Below are 23,855 nucleotides of genomic sequence, written 5' to 3' on the forward strand. Positions count from 1 at the left end.
TAAAAACTATTAATATTAAATGAAAAAAATAACTCATCATAATTATAATTTAGTTCTTCTTCCTTCTACCCTTCCTACTTTTTTAAAATTACAGTTTATATTTTAAATTTTACTGCGCATAACAGTTTACAGCATAAATGATTTTATAGTTTAGCTTATTTTATATTCATTAATAATATAAACTGTAACTTTTCATAACATAAAATATAAACATAAAAACAACTAAATTATATAATGATCATAACAATTATCAGATTTTATTATTATTATTTTAATTGATATATTATTTTAGATTTTTTGAGTTGATTTTTTGTGCTCATGGTTGATTTATACAAAGGTTAAATGAGTTTCGGGAAGACTTTTAGATTTGTTATTTATATAACACTCCTGCCCTTCTTTCAATTTTACTGTAGAGCTTGCCTTGTCATGATTCCAAAATAAATAAAAGACTAAAATTTTCTAAATATTGTATTTTTTAATGGTTAGAATACTTTTAGATTCAGCTTATTAAATATTTTTCACAACAATCAAAATTCTAAAAAAACATCTATCTTGAAACATATTTATAAGAAATTTAAATAATATAAAAAATCAAACTTGTTAAGATGATTTTGTATTTAAAGTTGCAATATAGTTGATCTAAGTAATTAAATTTAGATCCTATTTGTTTTTGTGTTTTAAAAGCGTTTTTTAGAAAATTTTAAAATTTTTTATTTTTTTTCTTTACTTCAAATTAATATTTTTTTAATATTTTCAAATTATTTTGATGAGTTGAATCTAGAACAACATGTAATTACCATTGCAAGACATACAAATGGAGACAAAGGGAATAAAGAAGATATATGTCCATGTTTTTTCAAGTTTTTAAAATGTAAGAAGTTATTTTAATTCTTCGGTAGTGTTTGGGGTTGCGTTTCTACCTGCGTTTTGCAAAATTTGAATTTTTTTTTTTGCTAAAATTGAGTGTGGTTTGTACTTTTTGGATCGTTTTGATGTGCTGATGTCAAAAATAATTTTTAAAAATGAAAAAACATCATTAGCATGTATTTCGGCACGAAAAGCTATTTGAAAAGCAACCGCTACCACACTGCCAAACACGCTCTTCATCTTTATTGTTTAACCAAATATATTTTTATTTTTATATATTTTTTCATTATGTTATAAGATATTAACCGGAAGTAATCTAGTTAATTACTATCTATTTGACTCATGCTTTGCCATGTGTCACACACTTTGTTTTCAAAAAAATCTGGATATGCAGGTTTTCTTAACATGTTTTTTTACACACAAAAAAAAATTATAAGTTTAAATCAAAAGGCTCGCGCAAGCATTTAATTAAAAAAAATCAATAAATATATGTATAAGTGAAATGAAAAAAAAACATCGTTCACAATAGCTAAAAGTAAAATTACAAAATTTAAGAGATAGTTATAGATCAAAATATTTGGTCTCATAACATGAAAAATTTACTCGAATGTGTTCACTGGATTTTTTTATTAAAGCCTATATGTTATTAAAATCAAACAATAATAGAAATGGACACACATGAAAATAATTGAATAAAATGAAATGAAAAATATAGTGCAAAGTTGCACATATTATAAATATTATCTAAAAATAAATAATTTTTATTTTTTTTAAATAAATTTCATCCATAGAAAAAAAAACAAAATATAGATGAATCAGAGAAATATCTTTAAAAATTAAATACATACAAAACAATTTAAAAAAAAAAAACTCTATTAAAAAAAATGTGGCCTAGGTCACGAGACATAGATAAACTGGTAAAAAAGAAATTGAAGATAACCACATAACCATTTTTTTTTTTTTACAAAAAAATCATAATTTCAAACGATGAAATCAAGAAAAGAAAATGAGCCAAAAAATATTGTCCTGCATTAAGTTTTTCAAACTTGTGACTCGGGTTATTAAATTGAAAACACAATAAATAAAAAAATTACAAAGATCAATCCCCAACAAATCAAACGTTGAAGGATAAAACCAAGAAAAAAAAATCAATCAAGCAAAAGAATCCAAAGCAAAAAAATTATAATTAAAAGAATGAGAGTGAAAATCCAAATAAAAAATAAATTAGACGACAACAAAAAATTTAATTGGAGGGTTAAATTGAAAATAAAAATAACTTTAACAAAAGAAAAACCAAATCAAAAAAACAAGGGTCAAATTAGAAAGAAAAAAAAAACAATACACCATAAACTTTGATTAAAGGAAGAAATTGAAAACCAAAAAAGCTTTGACAAACAAACTGAGGAAAAAATAAAAAAAAATCAAAAGAATAAGTATCGAATTGAGAAAAATAAGGATTGTATTAAAATACCAGAAACAAAAAGGGCTAAGGTGTACTTTACAGGGCAAGAGGGAGAAAAAAAAAGAAAAAAAAATCACCAACTACAAACCACCCATTAACTATTGTCACATGCTGCACTAGGAGAAAAAGGGTAAGTCATTACTTCCAAAGATACTGCAAAACAACAAATTTGCTCACTAGGATGCATCGCCCAAAAAACTTGGGTACCTCCCGCACTAATGCTTAAGGAAAACACACCAACAACTTTTTAATTTTAGAAATAATTATTAAGCATGAAATGTCTAAAATGCCCTTCATGATTTTGAAATAAAAACAATGTAAAAAGACAAAAACACCCTTGAAGACATGCCTTAATTTTTTATGATTATAAGAGCAAAAAAAATTATTTTACTGTTTTTTTAAAAAATAAAAATATTACTAGTTATCATTTTTATTTTTTAGATTTTAGAGGTAAATCAATTATTTTACTACTCTACAAAAATTAAAAAATAAAAATACACCATGACAATCCTTTTTATAACCAATAGACCATTAAAAAAAAACCGAATTACCCTTAGAACAAAGGCACTCCAAATTTTTCTTCAAAGAACAAAAGCATAATTTAACTGTCACAGTAAATAATTTTTTTTTTTTTTTTTGTGTGTGTGTTTATGTGAACATTGATTGATTTTCAGAGTATTTTTTCTGCCCTCTTTATTGTTTCTGTTAATTTTCATTCATTGCAGAGCTCTTTGTTGCCCTGGTCCTTGATTGCTTGAGAATCATGGTCTGGTGAAAGATCTTGGCACGTACAACCCTTGTATCTGTGTTTTTAAGAAGCTTGACAGGAGCTTCTATAAAAGTTAAAACGCAAGAAAGAGGGGAGAGAGAGTGTGGGCCGCAAGTTACTGTAGAGGTCCAGTTAGGCGGGGACCGGAAACCAACCAAAGCCCGACAAGGTTTTTATTTGTTGAAGATGACCTGTCCTTATCTTGCATTCATAGGCAGCACGGTTTGTGGTGGATCTCTGCTTTCTCTCTGTTTAGTCCTCTTACAATCTTTTATTTTAATTTCCTCCTCTAATCTCTATTGATGCACTTAGGGGTGAGCACTAACCAAGAAAAAACCTTAATTACCCAAACTATATGAATCAATTCTTGTATTAAATTCTGAAAAAAGGATAATATGGTAAAAAGAAAAAAACAGGTTACTTGAATTACTCAAATTATAGTTTTGTTTGTCTATATACTTATTTATAATAATTGTTTCAAATAATGGGCTTCTAGTTTTCTTTACAACTATAATTGTATGGTAGAACATCTTCTAGGGCCTAATTTTATGTAGTTTTTTAAATTCTTAAATGAATTTTGGATAAAAAAAATTAATCAAAATAGTGAATTGGATTTAAAACTTAGCCAATTGAAATTACTTAAACTACTCGAAATATAATTCAAATAAAATAAAATTAAGAGAATTAAAACACTATTTTGAGTTGAAGATTTTGACAACAAGAAGAATAATTAAATTCAAATTAACTTTTTTTTCGAGTTATTCAAATTTGCAATCATCCCCTTACAAATCATCATGTTGTTGGGTTCATGATGGTAATGTTACGTGTGTATTAAAATTAGCACAATCTTTGATGATAATTCGGGGATGAAATTAAAAAAATAAAGATCAAATTGCTATGTAAATAAGAAATAAGGGGATGAAATTAGAAAAAAAAAATTAGTAAGAAGACAAATCAAGAAGCGATTGATAATGAAGGGACCAAATGCACAATTAACCAGCCAAGAAAAATGTATGTTAATTTTTCTTGGGGGTTAACAAATGATAAAAAAAAAAAAATGTAGATATTTTTTTTTCTCGTTCTTTTATTTATTTTTGGTTGGACTCGATGCTATGACGTTTAGATACCCTGGAAGAACACGTGTTTCATTCCTATAGGTTCACGGCTCGTTTATTTAATGCTATTGCACGTGTCTCATTGTTCTGAAAATGTGTTTTTCCAATTTATCCTATTCTTGTGTTTATTAACTATAAACAAATGATAAAATTAATTGTTTATATTTTTAAATTATTTTGATATATTAATAAAAAATAATAAAAAATATTATTTTAATATATTTTAAAAAATAATTATAATCATTACTACATCGAATACTGTATTAAATGATTGGTAGTTGAGAAAAGCAGTTGTCACATCAATTTTGCGTTCCCCAATTATACAATGACTGGATAATTGAATTTGGGACTCGTACGTTATGATTTCCAGGATGTAAATATTTACGTTATAATTAGAATATCAGTGTTTTTTTTCAAACTAATTTTATTCTTTAAGCTTATTATTAATAGCGACAGCAATCAAGAAGAAGAAAATTTAAAAGCATTCTAGAAGAACAATGAATACTTGCTACACGAGTCCAATTTAAAAAAGAGATATATGATAAAAGAAAGAAACTATATTAATTGGATCCATAAAAAGGGATAAAGATATTTTAATCTAGGTTTAAAAATATTTTTTATATATTATTTCTTTATTTATTTATTTGTGTCTATCCCTCTTATAAAATATTAATAATTATCCAGAATCACTCTTAGACTTTCTATAAAAAAATGGTTCACCAAAATTTGGAGCTATGAAATTAAGGAGGCAGAGGTAACCATTAAATTATTACCTATTCCACCACAGAAAAATAAAATAAGAATAAAAAACTCAATTCACATCTCTTTAATATATGTCTGTTTAGGAGTGTGATTACGATTGATTTTTAAAGTGTTTTTCGTATTGAAATGCATCAAAATAATATTTTTTATTTTTTAAAAATTATTTTTAATATTAACACATCAAAACTATTCAAAAATATGTAAAAAAATAATTTTTAGTAAAAAAAAAATTAAATCTTTATAAAACGCCGTGTTCCCAAACAGTTTGATATACTCTATCCTTCAAAGGCAATCCCATGGTTATCATTAAGAATTGATATTCTAATGGTCTCTCTAATATTCAATGAAAGAAAAATTCAATATGAGAAAATCGATTCAAAAATACTTTAATTATTAGAAATAAAAACAATATATTTGTTCCAATTTAAATGTTGATCGAAGAGACATTAGATTCCCCTAAAAAATTAGTTGAGATTTTTTTTTTTTTTGTAACAATAACTTGAAAGAGGTAAGCAATTCCTTGGAAGAAATGATAGTATGCATGTTAGTTAAGACATCGTATCAACCAACATCCATGGCCATGATGAATATATCGATTGCTGAAAAATAAAGTTTCAAGGATTTGATAGTTCCACATCCGAATCATTTTATGCCTAGCTAATTAAGTATATATGTTTGCTCGAGAGGGATCATAAGTACTCAAGAAGGGACTCTCGACATTGCTCATGGTTGTGTTGGATTTTACTTGAATTAATAAAAGCCCTTGTATTAGTTATATACCCATCGCTAATTATTAATTAGGCTTGATTTTCGTACAGGGTTTGTCTAATTATCAGATGTGTGAAATTACTTTCAATAGATTTAAATAAAATGTAATTACAAAAACAAATAATTAATAATGATAGAATCCAATAATTATTCATTAATTGTCCACTACAAGATTTTCCATTCATTATACTTGAGATTGCATAATTAAGAGGACCATTCTGCAGCTTTCCATGGCCTGCTATGCAATCTGATATTTATGATGCTCCATGAGCTAGCTATCTAGGGCTCAGGCCAGGGGTTTAGGTTTAGGTTTAGGTTTAGCCTTGGAGGGGCTATACGTGCCTGGTCATGATATAATTTCACGACTGATAAACTGGGAACTTGGGCGGGAAACACATAATCACAGCAAGAAAATGTGGAGACACGGTAATCAATTAGGGCAGATCTTATGCTTGGTCTTTTTCATGTCCTGCTTGAGCTGTTAACGTCGTTGAAGTTTTCTGAAATCATAGAGAAAGCCACTGATCGATCTAGACTCTCTTCAACAAATGAGACCTCTAGTTTTGACATGGCAACGCAGTAATACAAGCACAAGTTACATGCATCTTCAAGAACCAAGTCCTCGTGAAATCAGACCTCTGGGCAAAAAGATACGTTCTTAATGAGCCTTGTTCTTGATAAACTGTCTATTTTAAAATCTGTCATTGACCTATGGTCTTTGTCCCTTGATCAATTTGAATATATTTCTCCTCTCGAGAGCTGTAAAGATAAATCACAAATATATTAGACATGTTATGCGACATGTGTTTTGGGAGAAGTGCTATTTATATATCAGCTCATCGAGGGGATTTTTTTACCGCTTTTAAAAAAGTGATACCAATCTCATGTAAGTCTTTTCAAGGGGTTTTTTTTTTTCAATTAGAGTTTTTAAAAATTTTATTTTTTTTTAAATTAAATTTTTTACTATTAAATTATTTTAATGTGTTAATATCAAAAATTAATTTTTAAAAATAAAAAAAATATTATTTTAAATTATTTTCAAACACAAATTACTTCAAAAAATAATTATTACCATTATATCAAACAGTAATTAATAAAATAGAGTTTATACACGAGGCACAAAGCCCAAAAATGGACAGTTTTAAAGTGAGGAACCATTTTATCAAGGGGTCTTGCGATACTCAAAACAAAATTTCAGTTAACAATACAACGTCTCGAAAATAAATAAGAGAAAATAATGTCGTAAAATATTGAAATTCTATATAAAATCTCGTAAAAACTATTAAAGTCTCACACACACACATATATTACCAAATGCTCCTTTGGAAAAATTAAAATGCTCCTTTGGAAAAATGATCACCCTTATATAACACAACTAAAATGCGAGGAAACAAAGACGTAAAATATTGAAATTCTATATAAAATCTCGTAAAAACTATTAAAATCATACTGATGTATATTACCAAATGCTCCTTTGGAAAAATTAATCAATCACCTAGCTATATCATTACATATAGTATTGCTATTCTGACAATTAATCTACTCCCCTTGCGTAATTAAGATCCAGTTAATACGCAACCAGCTAAATTATCATATCGTGCTAATTAAAGTAGATAGGTGGAATAATTAATTAATGGGGCGAGCATGAGCAACAATTATAAGTCCACCCTATTTTCACCAGAGTAAGGAGCAACAATGATCATCATCAGCTCCCTGACTAATATTATGCAGTGAGAAGACAGTCCACTGATTAATTATTCTTACCAATAAATAACGGGTTTAATATGTCAGTTCATCACAAGAAAGAGGGAGGGAAATTCAACCATTTTTCAACATCATTCTTGGAGATAGTAAAAACATGTAAGAAGGGACAGCAAAGAAAAGAAAGGAAACAGTGGCAGCTAGATTCTGCCATTGATTCTGTGCACTCCTACAGCTGTTGTATATCTTGCCATGACACTGACAAGCTGAAGGAGTACATCCATTTTTGGACTTACCAATTAAGTATGGTGCAGAAATTATTGCTGCTGTCCCCAAAAGCATCTGGTAAATAATTGAGGAGAACTGTTCGAACACAACAATCTTGACTCTTCACTCTTTATCACCGGCAAAACTATGCCGCCGCCTGCGACTAGTTGCCCTGAATTGCCTAACACCGACTCATGGTTTTGAGGGATGGGAGCTCGGCGTTACCAGAGGATAATGACTTGAGTATGGAAGCAAGCTTTGTGTTAAAATTAGAGAAACAGACAGGGAAAATCAATATGAAAAAGATGATATAGTTTATTATTACAAATATCTCAGAAGGAAATATATATTCGTAAACCCTAGCTATATATATAACCTTGATATGTGCAGCTGTACTGATATTAGATTATAGATTCTTCCGATCCCGTGTTGAAAAATATTAATTATTTGTTGCTTTCTATAATTCTCATGCCTTCTGCCTTTATTCTTTCCATTGCTTTATTGATTTTTCTGTTCAGATTGGCTACAGCCACGATTCCTGTTCATGCTCTCAAGAACCAATACAGGCATTGACGAGAGTTAAGGTGGCAATATTGACAAGAATCAAACTAAATCTTTTTTCATTTAATTTCTCTGCTTTGCAGGTTGCTGAACTAATTAAACTTCCATTGATCATACGCTGCTAGCCTTGTATATGTGCATTTATTCCATTATCATGTAGAATCATAGGTAGGGCTGTGTGACCCATGAACAATATTGTAATTATTTCAAGAAATGATTTAGGTTAGTTCTCAATTTAATTCTCTAGGCTTAGCGTAGCCTCGATCTATTTTGTGATAAATTCCATGTTCAAGCCCTAGCATGCACAAAAAAGGATTAAATATACAAAAACTTTATATGATAGGCCTATTGTAAAATGGTTTGTCTGCTTTAAAATATTAATTATAAGAACCATATGGTATGAGTTAATTATCTACTTAAAAAGAAACATAGCCATATATAGAGCATATATAGTGTAATCAAGCTCACATCATTTGATCTATACATTTATGATTAAGGTCAGCCAAAGAAGATAGAAAGGCGGCATGGTGGAAATCTTTGTGATGGACATTATATAGATTTCTCAAATGAATCTAGGTATATATGTTATTATACCCCCCCACAAAAAAAAAAAAAAAAAGAAAGAAAAGAAGCCGGATGCGGTCATAAAAGTTGATAAAATGCAAAATCATTTTATTTCTGAGCTGGGAATTCGGACCACAAAAGATTTTCCCAAACCGCAAAACACTCTTATATTATTATTTTTTCTTTAATTTAAGAATTCTTGTTATAGTTCCTAAGGTTTTAATTGTATGTACTAATTTCATTGTCAGACTTTCTAAATTGTTAGATTTAATGTGTTAATGTTAGATAAATACACTTAGATTGTGTTAATATAGTCCTTATCTTAGATTTAGTGCTTAATATTTCTAATTTAAGTTGTCCACTTTTTTTAATATTATTTTTAATGATTTAATGTTTGTTAATACACTTAGTAAGAAAATAAAATGTATTTGGATATATAGAAGCTTAGGAATAAACTAAGATAGTAATATAACAAGTGTATATATTTTGAAATTTTTTATAATCAAGTGTGCTAATATATTATTTTTTTTAAAAAAAATAGACGTGTGAACTCTCAAGATTATAATAATTAAATAAAATTTCTTACTTAAGTCTCATTTTAATATTAAGGTGGCATACATTATATGAATTCAAAGAATGATGTGGAAGATGATTGATGATATGACATTAACAAAAAGAAAACTATTTTTGGATGGAATTTTTTCGTTTTCTTTTACTTTTTTTATGATAAAATATATATAAAAAAATAACTAACCCTAACCTAACTAGAAATTAGAATTGTTCCCTCTCTTTTTTAAAAAAATATTGAGTGTTTTTTTTTTTTTTTGTTTTTTAAAAGTGTTTTTGGCTTGAAAGATTATTAAATTTTTTTATTTTTTAGTATTTTTTATGGTTTTGATGTTGAAAATACAAAAATATTCTAAAAATAATATTTTAATACAAAATATTTTTTTTAAAAATACTTTACATATAATCTCAAACCCACGTTAAGAAAAAATTGAAAAGTTAAAAAGAGAGGAGAAAATTCCTTGTAGAAGTGTTTTTTTTTTTTAATTGTTGAATTATTAATCATTTGTCATGTAATCTCTTAAATTTATATCATACATATTTAATTATTATAACTTCGAGAATCCACTCATCCATTTTTAAAAAATCAATATTGATAGTCTTGATTATAAAAATTATTGAAGTAGACGTAATTATTAGAAGATATTGTAGGCTGTTACGGCTAAATTATGGGTGATGCAGACTTCTTCTTTTCTGGGCCATGGTTTAGGGCATATCTGCGTCACTGAAAGCTACAGCTTTATACAAGACTGAACCATTGACGATTGTCCAATTCAGAGCTGATGGCCTACCCTAAAGATGTCATTTCTTTCCTTCAAGTTGCTGAAGTAACTTCGCCATCCAAAAGGCATACTTGGAAGTAAGCAAGGTTGCACAGGTGGGCTGCTCGTGTATGATTTTTGAGTAATGGCTGTGGTGTTTGACGGCAAGGTCTGGTAATATCATAAATATGACTGGTTTATCTTGCTATACTGTTTTTGTGAACCCAACAAAATACAAAAGGATGTGAGAATGTGAGGCTGGCAGCAGTGGTTATGGGCCTACGTACGGTGGTTTATGTGGAGGTGAAGGAAGAGATCATGGCAGCGGAAACATTGATGGTGAGAGTAGAAGGAAATAATGCGGCCTTAGCCGTCGATATTCTGTGAGTGTGCTCAACAGTGAAAGGGAATGGTGCTCCGTATTGCTCCTGGTTGGTGGTGGTTGCCAGCGCATATACATGCTTTTGGTGTTGATGCATGGTATATACTGTTGCTAATTTAACAATTATTGGATTTGTGCGTCGATTTTCGTATATCGAAACCAAATTAATCCATTCCTAATTAGGTTTTAGAAGTCATCAACAACTGAACTAATGCATTCATGACAATTTTTTTTCTTCTTACAATCTTCATCTAAAATTGAAATATAGATGATAACCCACAAGTGAATTCACTTACTAACTAGAGTAACTAAACCTACAAAGTTGATATTAATTAGAGCTTGACTTGACACCGCCAATTTAGTTAATAAATGGAAGAATATAAGTGAGCTATATATATATATATTAAACAATTGTGATCTCTAGTCTAATATACACATCACTTTATTAACAAAGCTCTCTTATATTCTTCCATTTAATAAGGATAAAAGTAGCATGTAATTTATATAATCAAAGAAACTTGTAATAAGGATAAAAGTAGAAACTTAGCATGTATTCTAAGATGTCAAAGAACACTACCGGAAAAAAATGGTAAATAGAAAGGAAACCAATGAAATTTTTTCATTGGTAGATTGTGGTGAGTTTTACCGACATAATATTCCCTTGTTGTCTCTATCGGTAAATACCGATGAAAATATTATCCTAGTATATACCGAGAAAATTATAGTGAAAATTAAAAGAAGAAATTAAAAAAAAGAACAAGAATTTTGATGACATATCAATTTTACAGATAAAATTACTGATAAAATTAACTCGTCGGTAAATCCGTCTATAATATTTAATTTATGACTTGATGAGTAATCCTCTTCTCCCTGTATTTTTCTCTACAGTAAATAGCACACCCCCCCCCATATTATCATAAATCAACCTCCCACCATAAATACAGCCACTGCAACACTTAGTTTGTCAGCATTTATATTCTGATTCAAATTTTATTGAAGATTTCTCACTTCAAGTAAGAAAAATTACCCATTTTTTATTTGAACTCAATTTAAAATGTTAATTTTTATTGTATGTTTTTGTAGTGTATGTATTTTTGTTAGGTGTTTACTTGGTTTATAGCTTTTTTTCATAAAACTTTATTGTAAGAATGTATGATTTGTACATGTTAGTGGAGGGGAAATCTTTCTGTTTTTTTGTTGGATCGGATGAATCAATACCAGATATTTTCTTCTATTTTGTTGTTATTTGCTCTTCCTCCCTTTTTTTTTTTTTTTTTACTTTTTGGGTTTCATCCCCCTCTTTTTTTTTTTATTCTCTCAGTGTGTATTTTTCTCTTTTTATAGTTCTGGTTTCTCTGAGTTTGTATTTGGTTGGTTGGATCAACAACCTGCAATGAACAGAAATTGAAGTTCGTTTTTGCTGGAGGAAGTCACAAGTCTCTCTGTCTTCTCTGTGACTTTACCCCCTTTTGATCTTTGTGTGTTGTGGTCTATATAGGGCAAGAGAATGCCCCTTCATCTCTCCCAATATAGTGTAGACTATTAGTGGCACATTGTGGGGGAGTGATACTGGATAAAGATGTGACCATGATTTGTTGTCGTTTCTGATGAATCGGTGGGATGAAGAAGATGAATAGTTTTGTTTTGAAATAACTTTGTTTTCACCTGAAATGGTTATTTCCAATTAATTTGTAATGCCATAAATTATAATGTAATATTTATGGATAAATTAACTTTAATTTAATGACAATGATATTAATTTGTTATTAAATGAAAAGGAAATATTTATTTTATATGATTTATTATTATACACAAAACTGATATTATTGTACTGAGTGTGCTACTTTGATTTGAAGCATTTATAGGATGAATAGATAAAAAATACAGATACAATCTGGCAACATAAATTATTTTACATTGATGAAAATACCAATAGACTGTAAAATATAAAAGATACATCGATACAATAAATCTGTCAATACATTCCAGATAAAATTGGAACTATTTTTTTCTCTCTGGTATTGTTCATTATGTTAAATACAGAGGGTATCACTGACGGAGTAAGTTTGTCGATATTTTTCCAAGAACTTTGAAATTGTTCACATCTTATTTCATTGTTCATGTTCTCCATTACATACGGGATCACAAATGGTTAATATATATTAGTATTTTTTCAAGAGCTTAGAAACTATTCATTTATCAATTGCTCTGTTAATTACTATTTTTTTCAGATGAAATCATCGACGAATAAAAAAGTCATCGATAATATTTAAAGGGTTTTTGAAATTTTTTTATTAAATTGAAAGTTTCAAACTGACGTTATAAACAAAAAAACTAATATATTAAAAATATTAATATTTAATTGTTCATTACAAATCTCCCAAATTAAAAGATCAAAATCTCTAAAATCAAAACACACAAAAGCACGTTTCTCTTCTTCTTTCTTCCTCTACAACTTCTTCTCTCCTCCCAAATCTTTATCTATCTTTCTCTTCTCTTCTCAAATCTTTTTAATAAACTCAAATCCAAATCCAAATTATGTTAGTAAATTAAAAACCCATACTTGTGGCCCAAGCTTGTGCTCAAGCCAAGCACGCATGGGGTTAAACTCATACTACTTTGTTTAGGCTCATTTATGATCCTATAACTTCTTGCTATACAAATTACAAGATAATCTTTTTTTTTTCTACGTGGGAGAAAGTGTTTTGGGTTTCACAAACAAAAAAAAAAAGAGTTTTTTAAAATTAATTTCTTATTTATCCATAATTTACTTAACTTAAAAAAAAGTGGAATCCGGTTATCTTAAATGCACCCATTGACCATGGTACCGTTTTATAGCGATTTTCTTTTTAACAAGCTGAACAACATCGACCTGAGTATTTTTCACAATTAAGAGTTAAAAGAGGTGGGAGTGTGAAGTTTATGGTGCAAAACGAAAAATCAACATCAAGTGATGAAAGGTCATGTCTCTAATGATAGTAACAACTAATCTTTGCAGATTAGATCTTTGGATAGGGTTCCTCCTCATGAATAGTGATTAGGACACCGCTGTAAATCTTCAGATTTTGTTGGTTGGAACCAACTAATTCTACATTCGTACTTGATATAATTTTGGGGGCAAATAATTGCAATCCGAGCATTTCCATAGGTTTCAACATCAAGTCCTTGACGAGGTGAAGCAATATCCAACTTCTTCTTCTTCTTCTTCTTTAATGAATAAATCATTGACTCATTGGCAAGTGATTCGCTGAGATATTATTTATGCTCGCATTTCATAAGTAGATCATGAAGCTGTGGACAAGGTCAGCGTTTGAACAACACACTGCAATCTTTAAATGAAAGATACCACAATTGTCACGACAAGATGCTGCGTGTGACATGAGAGCAGAGCCTGTGGTGAAACCTTGAGCACTGAAGACATTTTCCCAAACAGCAAAAAACAGAAGGAAATTATTGGGCTCCACCCTACTGGTTTCCAGTTTCCCACAAAGCCCTTAAAATTAATTATCACAGATAAGGCTGGTACATTGGATGGTCGGATCTTGTTCCCAGGATTGGCCCACTTTGAAAGTAACTCATCTGGAATAAGACCCAGTGGTTGTAGCTCAAACAGAGCTTAATCATGCTAGGCCCGCGAGGAAGACAACGGCATCAACTCTAGGGCCTGAAAATTACCCAACATGCCACTAAAGGTCACGAACCATTTGTTCTGTGATGTTTTGGTGTGGGGTCAACCCATCAAGGTGGTTAAAATTTTCGCATCGGGACTGGGACCCGACTAAGAAAGGGAGAAAAATGGGCCCCGTGGGCCTTCATAATGTTCTCATATGGGCCCAATAATCAATTATCAATATCTATTTTGCTGTACAAAGGGCAAGCAGCTGTCAAGCTGCCTACACTCTGTCGGGAAGAGTACGCTTATGGAAGTAAACTGGACCCATGACGCAGTGGTCAGTTTCAGACCCCCCCCCCGCCCCCTACATGCAGTTAAAAATTTAGGATTGTTTTTTTATATATATAATTGGAACAGCAAATTAAAGATATTGACAGAACAGCATAATTAAAAAAAATAGTTAAATAAAACTATTTAAAACCGTTGCAATTCAAAATACAATATTTTATAGATGTCATGTTCTAAAACATGAAAATTTATGCAACCACTTACACTGTCATGATTCAAAATTACAATATTTAATGAAATTAAACCTCAGCCTCCCTTCTCCCCCGACAATTTTCAACCCGTAAGATTCAGAATTGCAATATTTATTTGATATTGCGTTTCTCAATCATAACCTTTTTATATTTCAATCATAACTTCTTTTATATGTTGCATTCTGAAACCACAAGTACATTTTGCCAAAAGATTTTATTTTACAGCTGTGTTATTTCTTTAAAATTTTAAAATTTTTGTGCTAATAACCACAATTTTACTGCGTTTTTAATAGCCTCTCCAAGGGCCAACTCACAGCATCCTAAGCCTGGAATTGGGGTTGAAACCAGTAACCTCGACTATCTAACTAGACTTCTTCCACTTCAAAGACAGACTCCAAATTCTTCAAATTTAATATATATATAGATTAGAAAGGAGCTTCAATTACAAAATCAAGACTCCAGTACTAGTCTAGTCTCTCGAGCTGGGCTTCATACAATCTAAACAACATCCAATCAAACCTGAAACTCCACTTGGGTTCGACTAGTTTGCTAGCTGGAGCTTTAAGTTTAACTTAGAGTTATAATTATAAGCTCACACCATGGCAATCTAACCCATTTCAGCTCAAACTTGTTCAACAAACAACATGTGCCTTACGCTGCGGGTTTCTTGGTGGTTAAGCAACTTGTGCTGGCCTAGAGATGATTGTTTCTAAGGAGTAGAGCCCTATTTGTGGTAAGACTTCAGGGAGCAGCTCTAATTTTCATATTACTCTGTAGCCGTTGAGATCTCGAATCAATTAATGCCCCACTTAAATGTAGAATAAACCATAGAAATAATTACGTGCTTCCTAAGTAAATCTTAGGATCAACACCGTAATTTATTATCCTGTACGCACCATACCGATACAGGGTAATTTATTCTGCTGTATGCACCATACCTATGTAAAGATGTGTTCTTAAAAAGGTAACTTCCTCTAGATTTACGCATGAGCTAGCTCGAGAATACTCTTTACCTTAAAAAAGAAAAGAAGAAGAAAAAGAAAGAAGGAAAGAATGACTTGAAACATGCAAGTGAATGATAGGAAAGGTTTTATATCGTAATCATGATTTTAGGCTTGGCCCCAACAACATATTTCAACATATCATATGTAGCAGAGCCAAATTGGTAAAGAAAGGCAAATATAATTTAAATTTTTCACCGCCTACCTAATTCATACACGTTTGACTCCCACAACGGCAGCAAAGGGACTGCACACTATCTGTATGTTCGTGCAGGTAACTGTGAAAAATCCACACATGTATATTAATCTGATAAAAGACATTTAAAGAAGGTATTCCATCAAGAAAGACAGAGAACTCAAATGCAGGTCATTATATACTTGAAAACAAAGTAATATATCCATCAATGTTGGCTGATGCCTGTTCATTCCTTTTTTTTTTTTTTTGTGATAGGTTGACACCTTCGTGGGAACTACCTAATTGTAAAGCTCAGCTTAAAATAAATCAATAAGCATATTACATGTTAAAACTAACCACATTGAAAACAGTTAGATGTTCCTTTTAGCATGAAGATCAGAAGACATATTTCGCTAGGCTAAAATTCATTTCCTTGTTCTCTTGTATGGATCAGGGACGTAAACCCGCTTACAATGTTCAGCTCAAACCCTTCGAGTACTAATCAAAATGAATCTATGTCGTCGTCGTCGTCATTTAGTATATGGTTCACAGCGAACAACACAACCCTGCAAGAAGAATTTATTGTAAGCATAGGGGAGAGAGAGCCCTAGGTCCTTCAGAAAGGCAGAGAACTACAGTCCATGGTTAAATGGACACAAAATAGTAACACCACCCTTCACAAAAGAAAAGCCCTCCCACAGAATCCATGTGAAATTCAAAATGATCAGCAAATATCTTGGAACCTAAAGCAAGTAAAAGAGAACCTTGCAAACATGTTTACTAAGAAGAAGAAAAAATGGAAACTGTAGTGAAAGAGAGAACACCCTCTTATTCAAACATAACATGCCAGCTCAGATGCGCACTACACCCCCAAGATGGATCCTGGAGGCCATATCATATCCTGATTGGCCCTGTTGTACTCACCTTTAAATCCTACACCTTGCAAATACCCCCTCCCTCCTTAAACCTCACCAGAACATGGGGCTTTCACCCTTTTGCTACATGTTAAGCCACATCAGACACGTGCAATTTTGAGTTCCTTAATATCGAGTATCTGAATCTGAATGTTTTCAATATTCTTAGATATTCTAAAAAGCTTGGTAATAGGTAAACCTTTCCAATACATAAAACCTTTGAACATGGTCAGATCCACAACACTCATAGCATTTCACAATGACTGATCAGACCCACTCACATAGATACTCTTGCCAAACGAGGACTCAAAACCACAGCAAGGTTCATAAATGCCACTTGTAATGGATTTTTAAATACTCTGATGTGAGGTTAAAATACTCCTTTTTAATCATGTCATTTATTAATATACAATCACGGTTATCTAGTGAAAAATCAACGCCAAAAACAGATTACCATCAAATGCATATTACATACCCCTAACACGCTTATGTCCTCTACTGCATATGAGATGTTTATCAATGTACCAATTACAAAATCGTTGATATACAATCTTAGCCTCTTACCAAAGCATGACCAATGAGAACTCAGAGGAAAGGTCTATATAGCAGCATCAAGTTCCCTGAACTATTATGTCAATGTTTTAACAATGATAGTAAGTGATTTGGCTAAAGTAGGAACTTAAGATTCTTCACAAATGGAACTGCCTTATTCATTATATATAGTCCATGAACTACTGTACAACAGAAAAGCTATTATCAATTTTATGCACAATTGTATGTAATGTGTAGAAAAAGAAATGGTACAGCAAAAAAAAATAGAATGAAACACTTTATGCCAGCATTACTTTTTCTGAAAAAATGCAAAACTACAAAAACATAAACCTGGGAGCACTCATATGATCAATTGCTCTCCTATTTCAAAGCACTAAAAAGAATTAAGCATCCAAGCATATAATGGTAAGTTTCTAGAACTCTAAAAAAGATGAGCGGATATCTAATTCTTCAGAGTTGAATAGTGCTAAGATGCCTGCACCAATTCTATACCCAAACGGAAGAAAAAACCTATATCAGACAAAGAAAGAAGAGAAAAACGTACTTGATGAGAAACTAGGATAGTTATGTATTGAGGTCAGAACAAACCTAAATATAAAAATTGTGAAGAAGATCATGTATACACCAAGCTTGATCATCCTACGCTTCTTGTCAGTGTTGAGATTTCGGAAAACTTCAGTGACATCAATAAGATGTTGCCGTCTAATAAACCTGCAGTATCGTGGGAGAAAACATACATTTTACACACAAGCATGGAGAGCATATACCAAACACATTTGTAATTAATATGGGTAGGAACCTAACTGGGGACCTTTCACTTTCTTTTTGCCGATCATTGTCATTTGTACAACAAGAATCATAATATTTACAAATTTTGACATGACTAAACAAATATAATTGGCTCCACCAAGGATGATATATCAATTTTTTTTCAAATGCACAAGTGGTAACACTTCTTTTTTTTTTGAAAGAACAATATTCCCATTGGTTTCTTTTCTAGCAGTAACACATATCATGTTGCTAGATATCTAATGTGCAATCAGAAGAAAAAATTGATAATTCAGATTTTTCAAAGCTGGTAATTATTCTTTCAGGAAAAAAAAAAAAACTGGAGAAAGTAGAATGATACGAAAACAACTCTTCTTCTTTTTTACCAACTAATTGAAAGAAAATAGGTTGTTATAATTTTGAGGGAGTCACTATGATGAAATTGGTAGACACACTGCTCTTATAAAGCAGTGCTAGAGCACTTCAGGAGGACACCTTAGAAAAAAGTAGCTGATTCTTTGGACAGGTTGATGATTCTCTGACGGCAAAGGAGCTTTGCTGTTTTCTCTTGATAATTAAATAGGTTAAATACAACCATAAAGATTTTGGATAACACACACTGTGATAGTTGGCAAACAGAAAACAATTAATAGTTTTGGAAGAACCAAAATATTTGATCCAAAGAGCCAGATCTAAGATAGGGACATTTACGAGGCAGAATCAGACATGGAGAGCGGGTGCAGGGTACAAGAGGACCATCATTTAATCATCATTACCAAACAATCAACAAACCCCGTGTGAAACAATAAAAGAAATGTCTTTGGGATAATGGTTTATGTCACGTATCTGGTGATTCAGGACCATGAATTCCTCCTACTTGAACAACACAAAGCAACAATGAAAATATAGTCGTTACAAATAGCATGTTAAAACTTATGGAAACAGGACCTAGCCTTCATTTTACAAGGTTTACTAATTACTAGGAGAAGTTATGAAAAGAAGTTCAAATGCATTGTTAAGGGCAAGATGTTATGCCATAGTTCAAATGGCATTTTCAAGTTACGTCCTGGGTATAAAAAAGATTTTAAACTGTTTACTTTGCATCAATATTTTTGGTTTAGTGCATTTGGTATATGTATTATCTACTTTTAAAATTCACCCGCATATCACAGAGAAGCTGCTGCTTCCATAACACATCCCCTAGCAAAGCAAGAGCACATACCAAATTCTTAGTCAGAACAAAAATGAAGCCGTTTGTTGCGGTTTAACAATGCAAAACAAATGCACGTTGATTGAAACATGGAATTAGATAGCAAGCGAAAAACAAATGCAACGGAAAAAATATCAGCAGCCTGTTAAGGATACTACAGAGAGTATATTGAGAAGTACACTTACAGCACAGCATGATAGCAGGTAAGAGGAACTGCCAACAAAAACAAGATCCAGTGGCCTGTCAAGAGCAAAAGAAGGCTGAGTACAGCTTGCAAAGCAAACTCAGGCAGTATCCACCTGTTGATGTTAGCCGTCGCCACAAACGGATCCATTTGGTCAACCTCCAAGTCCGTTAAGCATAAAAGCTAAAAATCTCAAACACACAAAAAATAAATATAAAAAAAATCAAACAAGTTCAATAAATAGTACCATTAACATCTAAAAAAAGTAATAAATAAATAAATAATATTAGAGAATACAGAGGTATATAATAATAATAATAATTCAAAATTCAAATTGCGCATAATGTATATGACCTTTAGCATCAATAATAATTAATTTTAGCATGAATTTCTGGCTAGATTAATTATAGCGAGCAAATAGAATGCAAAAAAAAAACAGGAAACAAGGTATGAAGTAGAGTTAGGGTTTGTTCAGAAGGATAGGAGAGGAGTATAGTGAATACCGCGTAGAAGACGATGGCGAGGAGGCCGAAGTTGATGAGTAAACAGAGGATCCAGAAAATCAAATTCAAAATCATTTTTTGCTTCCTTCTTTCTTCCGCACTTTTTAGTGAGTGAGTGAGAGAGTGGCAAAGAATCCGAGAGAGAGAGAGAGCAGCGTGGGGTTTTGGTTTGCTTTTTGTTGTGGGGGACTAAAAAAAAAGGGGCAAGCAGAGGGATGATGAAGGGAGAGTGTAAGGAGAGGGAACTCTGGACAGCGTTTTTCGGTGTTCTAGTCTGGGCTCGATAGTCAATAGTCAGTAGCCAATACATTTTATGAAAAATATTGTTTTTAAGTGAAGACTTATTATAATTGTGAAAGAATAAAAAAAATTAAAAAAAATCATGAATCTATCATTTCTTGAGCATCAATATGGAAAAAAATATATTAAAGATTTAAGAAGATTATATAAAAAAAATTTCCATAAAAAAATATATTATTATTGTTAAATATTAATAGGTAAATTATTTTAAAAACTTTGTATATTAGGCTAATAAATAATAATTTATAAAATAATTAATAATATAATCACATAAAACCCTAAACACCTTAAAAAAACAATGGCATAATTGATAAATGGCTTAAATATTATTTTAATAAATTGATTTACAAAGATTTTTTTTTATAAAAATCTAGTATAAAAATTAAATGAAATAAAATAACGATAAATGAAATTAAAAAATAAAATAAATTAAGAAATGGATAAATTATTAAAAAAATAAAAGTAAAAAGATTAATAATTAAATTAGATAAAAATAACTCATGAAATACAATGTCAGTGAGAGAAATTGAAAAACAAAGTCAACTTTAAAAAATATTAAAAGCAAAAACAAAATAGAAATAAAAATTAAATGAAATAAAATAAAAAAAAATGAAATTAAAAAATAAAATAAATCAAGAAATGAATAATTTTTTTAAAAAAAAATATATAATTAAAAAGATTATGATCAAGTTAGATAAAAAAAAAAACTCATGAAATACAATGCCAATGAATGAAATTGAAAAACAAGGTCAACTTCAAAAAATATTAAAAACGTAAACAAAACAATAATAAAAAAAATAAGAGTCAAAATTGATATAAATACAAACCGATAAGATATATTTAGAGGGTGTTTGAGATTGAGTTTCAACATGTCTTTCATTAAAATTTAATTTTTTTTCTTTAAATTATTTTTAAAAAAAAATATCAAATTGTTCTTCAATCAGTTGATAATTAAAAAAAAATTAGAATACAAAAAAAAAATAGAACCTAGTTCAAAATGTTTTTAATGATAATTCAATCATTTTATCATACTTTAAATGGTGAAAATTAAAAAAAATCTAGATATTAGTTTAAGATTTTTTTATTTCTAAGTGTAATTCAATCATTATGCTATAAAGGTATAAAAAAATCAACATGATCTCAATCAATTCAACAATAACTAATGAATCATGAAAAAGAAATTGTATTATCCTTAACTGTCATTGATTTGTATTGAGAACAACATAAACATATTCTAATCCACATTTTGTATTTGTATTTATAATGAAACCCTAGTCCCTTTTAGGTTTCTGTTAATATTTAACATGTAATGTGCACTTGTTTTTAGGTATTTGAGTTTTTAAATTTGTTCACATGATAGTGATTAAAACTGAAGAGAAAGTCTAGGCTTCTATTAAGGAAGTAGTTAGGATTTGCATTCAGTTAGGATTTGAATTCAGTTTAATAAAGTCCTAGTCCACAGGCTGTTAGTTAATATTTCTGCATTATTGTCTGCGTGAATATCTCTTTCAACTGAGATTATGTAAGGCTATATAAAGCCATCCTTATTTCAATAATATTTATCGATTCTGATCTTGCATTATCGTTACTTTTATAACATTATGGTATTAGAGCCTTTCTACTTAAATCAAAGCAGCAGTCTTTGAATATCTTTTGCAGTAGAAAAAAATGACACCCGAAGGAAATTTTGTGCAGCCAACCATTCCTCGTTTTGATGGCCATTATGACCACTAGAGCATATTGATGGAGAATTTCTTGCACTCTAAGGAATATTGGGGGTTGATAGAAAATGGCTATGTTGAGACTAAAAGTGGCCTAGAGCAGACAGAACTGCAACGAAAGAAGATTGATGAGTTAAAGCTGAAAGACATGAAGGTGAAAAATTATCTTTTTCAAGCCATAGATCGGACGATTTTGGAAACCATCCTTGTAAAGGATACTTCCAAACAAATCTGGGAATCAATGAAAAAGAAGTATGAAGGAAGTGCTAGAGTGAAAAGATCCCATCTGCAAGCTCTCCGTAGAGAATTTGAGACTTTAGAGATGAAAGCTGGTGAAGGAGTCTCTGAGTATTTCGCAAGAGTACTAACAGTTGCTAACAAAATGAGAACATATGGCAAGCGAATGACAGACATTACAGTGGTGGAGAAAATTCTCAGATCATTGAGTGAGAAGTTTAATTACATTGTCTGTTCAATTGAAGAGTCCAAGGATATTGATCAACTCTCAATTGATGAACTACAGAGTTCCTTGATTGTCCATGAGCAGAAATTCCAGCATCACACAGGAGAAGAACAAGCACTCAAGATCACCAATTCTGAAGATAAGTTCAATCCCAGAAGACGAGGGCGAGGTGCCTATAAAGGCAGAGGGAGAAGCAGTCAGTTCTACAGCAACAAAGCAACAGTGGAGTGTTTCAAATGCCATAAGCTTGGACATTTTCAATATGAATGTCCAAGCTGGGATAAAGAAGTTAACTACGCTGAACTGGAAGAAGAAGAAGAAATGCTACTCATGTCATATGTGGATATGAAGCATGCTCGAAAGGAAGATATCTGGTTTTTAGACTCTGGGTGCAGTAACCACATGTGTGGTAACAAGAGTCTATTTCATGAGATAAATGAGAATTTTAGACAGAAGGTGAAGCTGGGCAATAATACAAGAATGGATGTGTTGGGAAAAGGCAACGTGAAACTACAAGTAAATGGTCTTATACATGTTGTTAGTGATGTGTTCTTTGTTCCAGATTTGAAGACTAATCTTCTTAGCATTGGTCAACTTCAAGATAAAGGGTTGACAATCCTTATTCAACATGGTTTTATGAACATCTATCATCCAGAGAAAGGGCTTATTATACACACTGAAATGACAGCAAATAGAATGTTTGTGTTGTTAACAAATTCATTGCATCAGAAACCAGCCTGCCTTTATAATTCAACACCAGATTTAGCACATTTGTGGCACTGTCGATATGGATATTTGAGCTACAAAGGATTGAAGACTCTTCAAACAAAGAACATGGTGCATGGGATACCTCAATTTCAGATTCCGTCAACAATATGTGCCACCTGTATGATGGGAAAGCAACACAGAGATCCCATTCCAAAGCACAACAATTGGAGAGCCACAGAGAAGCTTCAGCTCATCCATGCAGATCTCTGCGGACCAATATCTCCTATTTCTAACAGCAAAAAGAGGTACATTATATGCTTTATTGATGACTTTACTAGAAACGCATGGACTTATTTCTTAGTAGAGAAATCTGAAGCATTATATATGTTCAAACGTTCTAAGAATTACGTTGAAAAAGAAATAGGGAGCTATATAAAATGCTTAAGAACAGATCGAGGAGGGGAATTCACATCCCTTGAATTCAATGAGTATTGTATTGAGCATGGTATCAAGAGGCAGCTGACATCAACATATACTCCACAGCAGAATGGAGTAGCTGAGAGGAAAAACAGAACAACAATGAATATGGTTCACTGCATGCTAACTGAAAGGAGAATTCCCAAGAATCTCTGGGCAAAGGCAGTAAATTGGACAATAT

At 31.0% G+C, this 23,855-nt stretch overlaps 1 protein-coding gene across 2 annotated transcripts; it reads right to left on the bottom strand.

Moving 5' to 3' along the window:
* Positions 1-15,374: 15,374 nt before the first annotated feature.
* On the bottom strand, positions 15,375-20,291 carry LOC118032672 (protein cornichon homolog 1). Of its 2 annotated transcripts, XM_073409797.1 has the most exons (5): positions 20,006-20,291; positions 19,504-19,685; positions 17,929-18,051; positions 16,347-16,440; positions 15,375-15,977 (listed from the first exon to the last, which is right to left on the bottom strand). In XM_073409797.1, exons 1-4 carry the CDS (start codon positions 20,078-20,080, stop codon positions 16,377-16,379), a joined length of 444 nt encoding a protein of 147 aa, XP_073265898.1. In that variant the 5' UTR covers positions 20,081-20,291; the 3' UTR covers positions 15,375-15,977; positions 16,347-16,376. The 2 variants fall into 2 exon arrangements, with proteins under 2 accessions (XP_073265898.1, XP_034893333.1); XM_035037442.2 differs by lacking the exon at positions 15,375-15,977 and having other exon boundaries at positions 16,052-16,440; positions 20,006-20,290.
* Positions 20,292-23,855: the final 3,564 nt, after the last annotated feature.

The sequence above is a fragment of the Populus alba genome, chromosome 6 (genome assembly GCF_005239225.2).
Source record: "Populus alba chromosome 6, ASM523922v2, whole genome shotgun sequence".
Lineage (NCBI taxonomy): Eukaryota > Viridiplantae > Streptophyta > Magnoliopsida > Malpighiales > Salicaceae > Populus > Populus alba.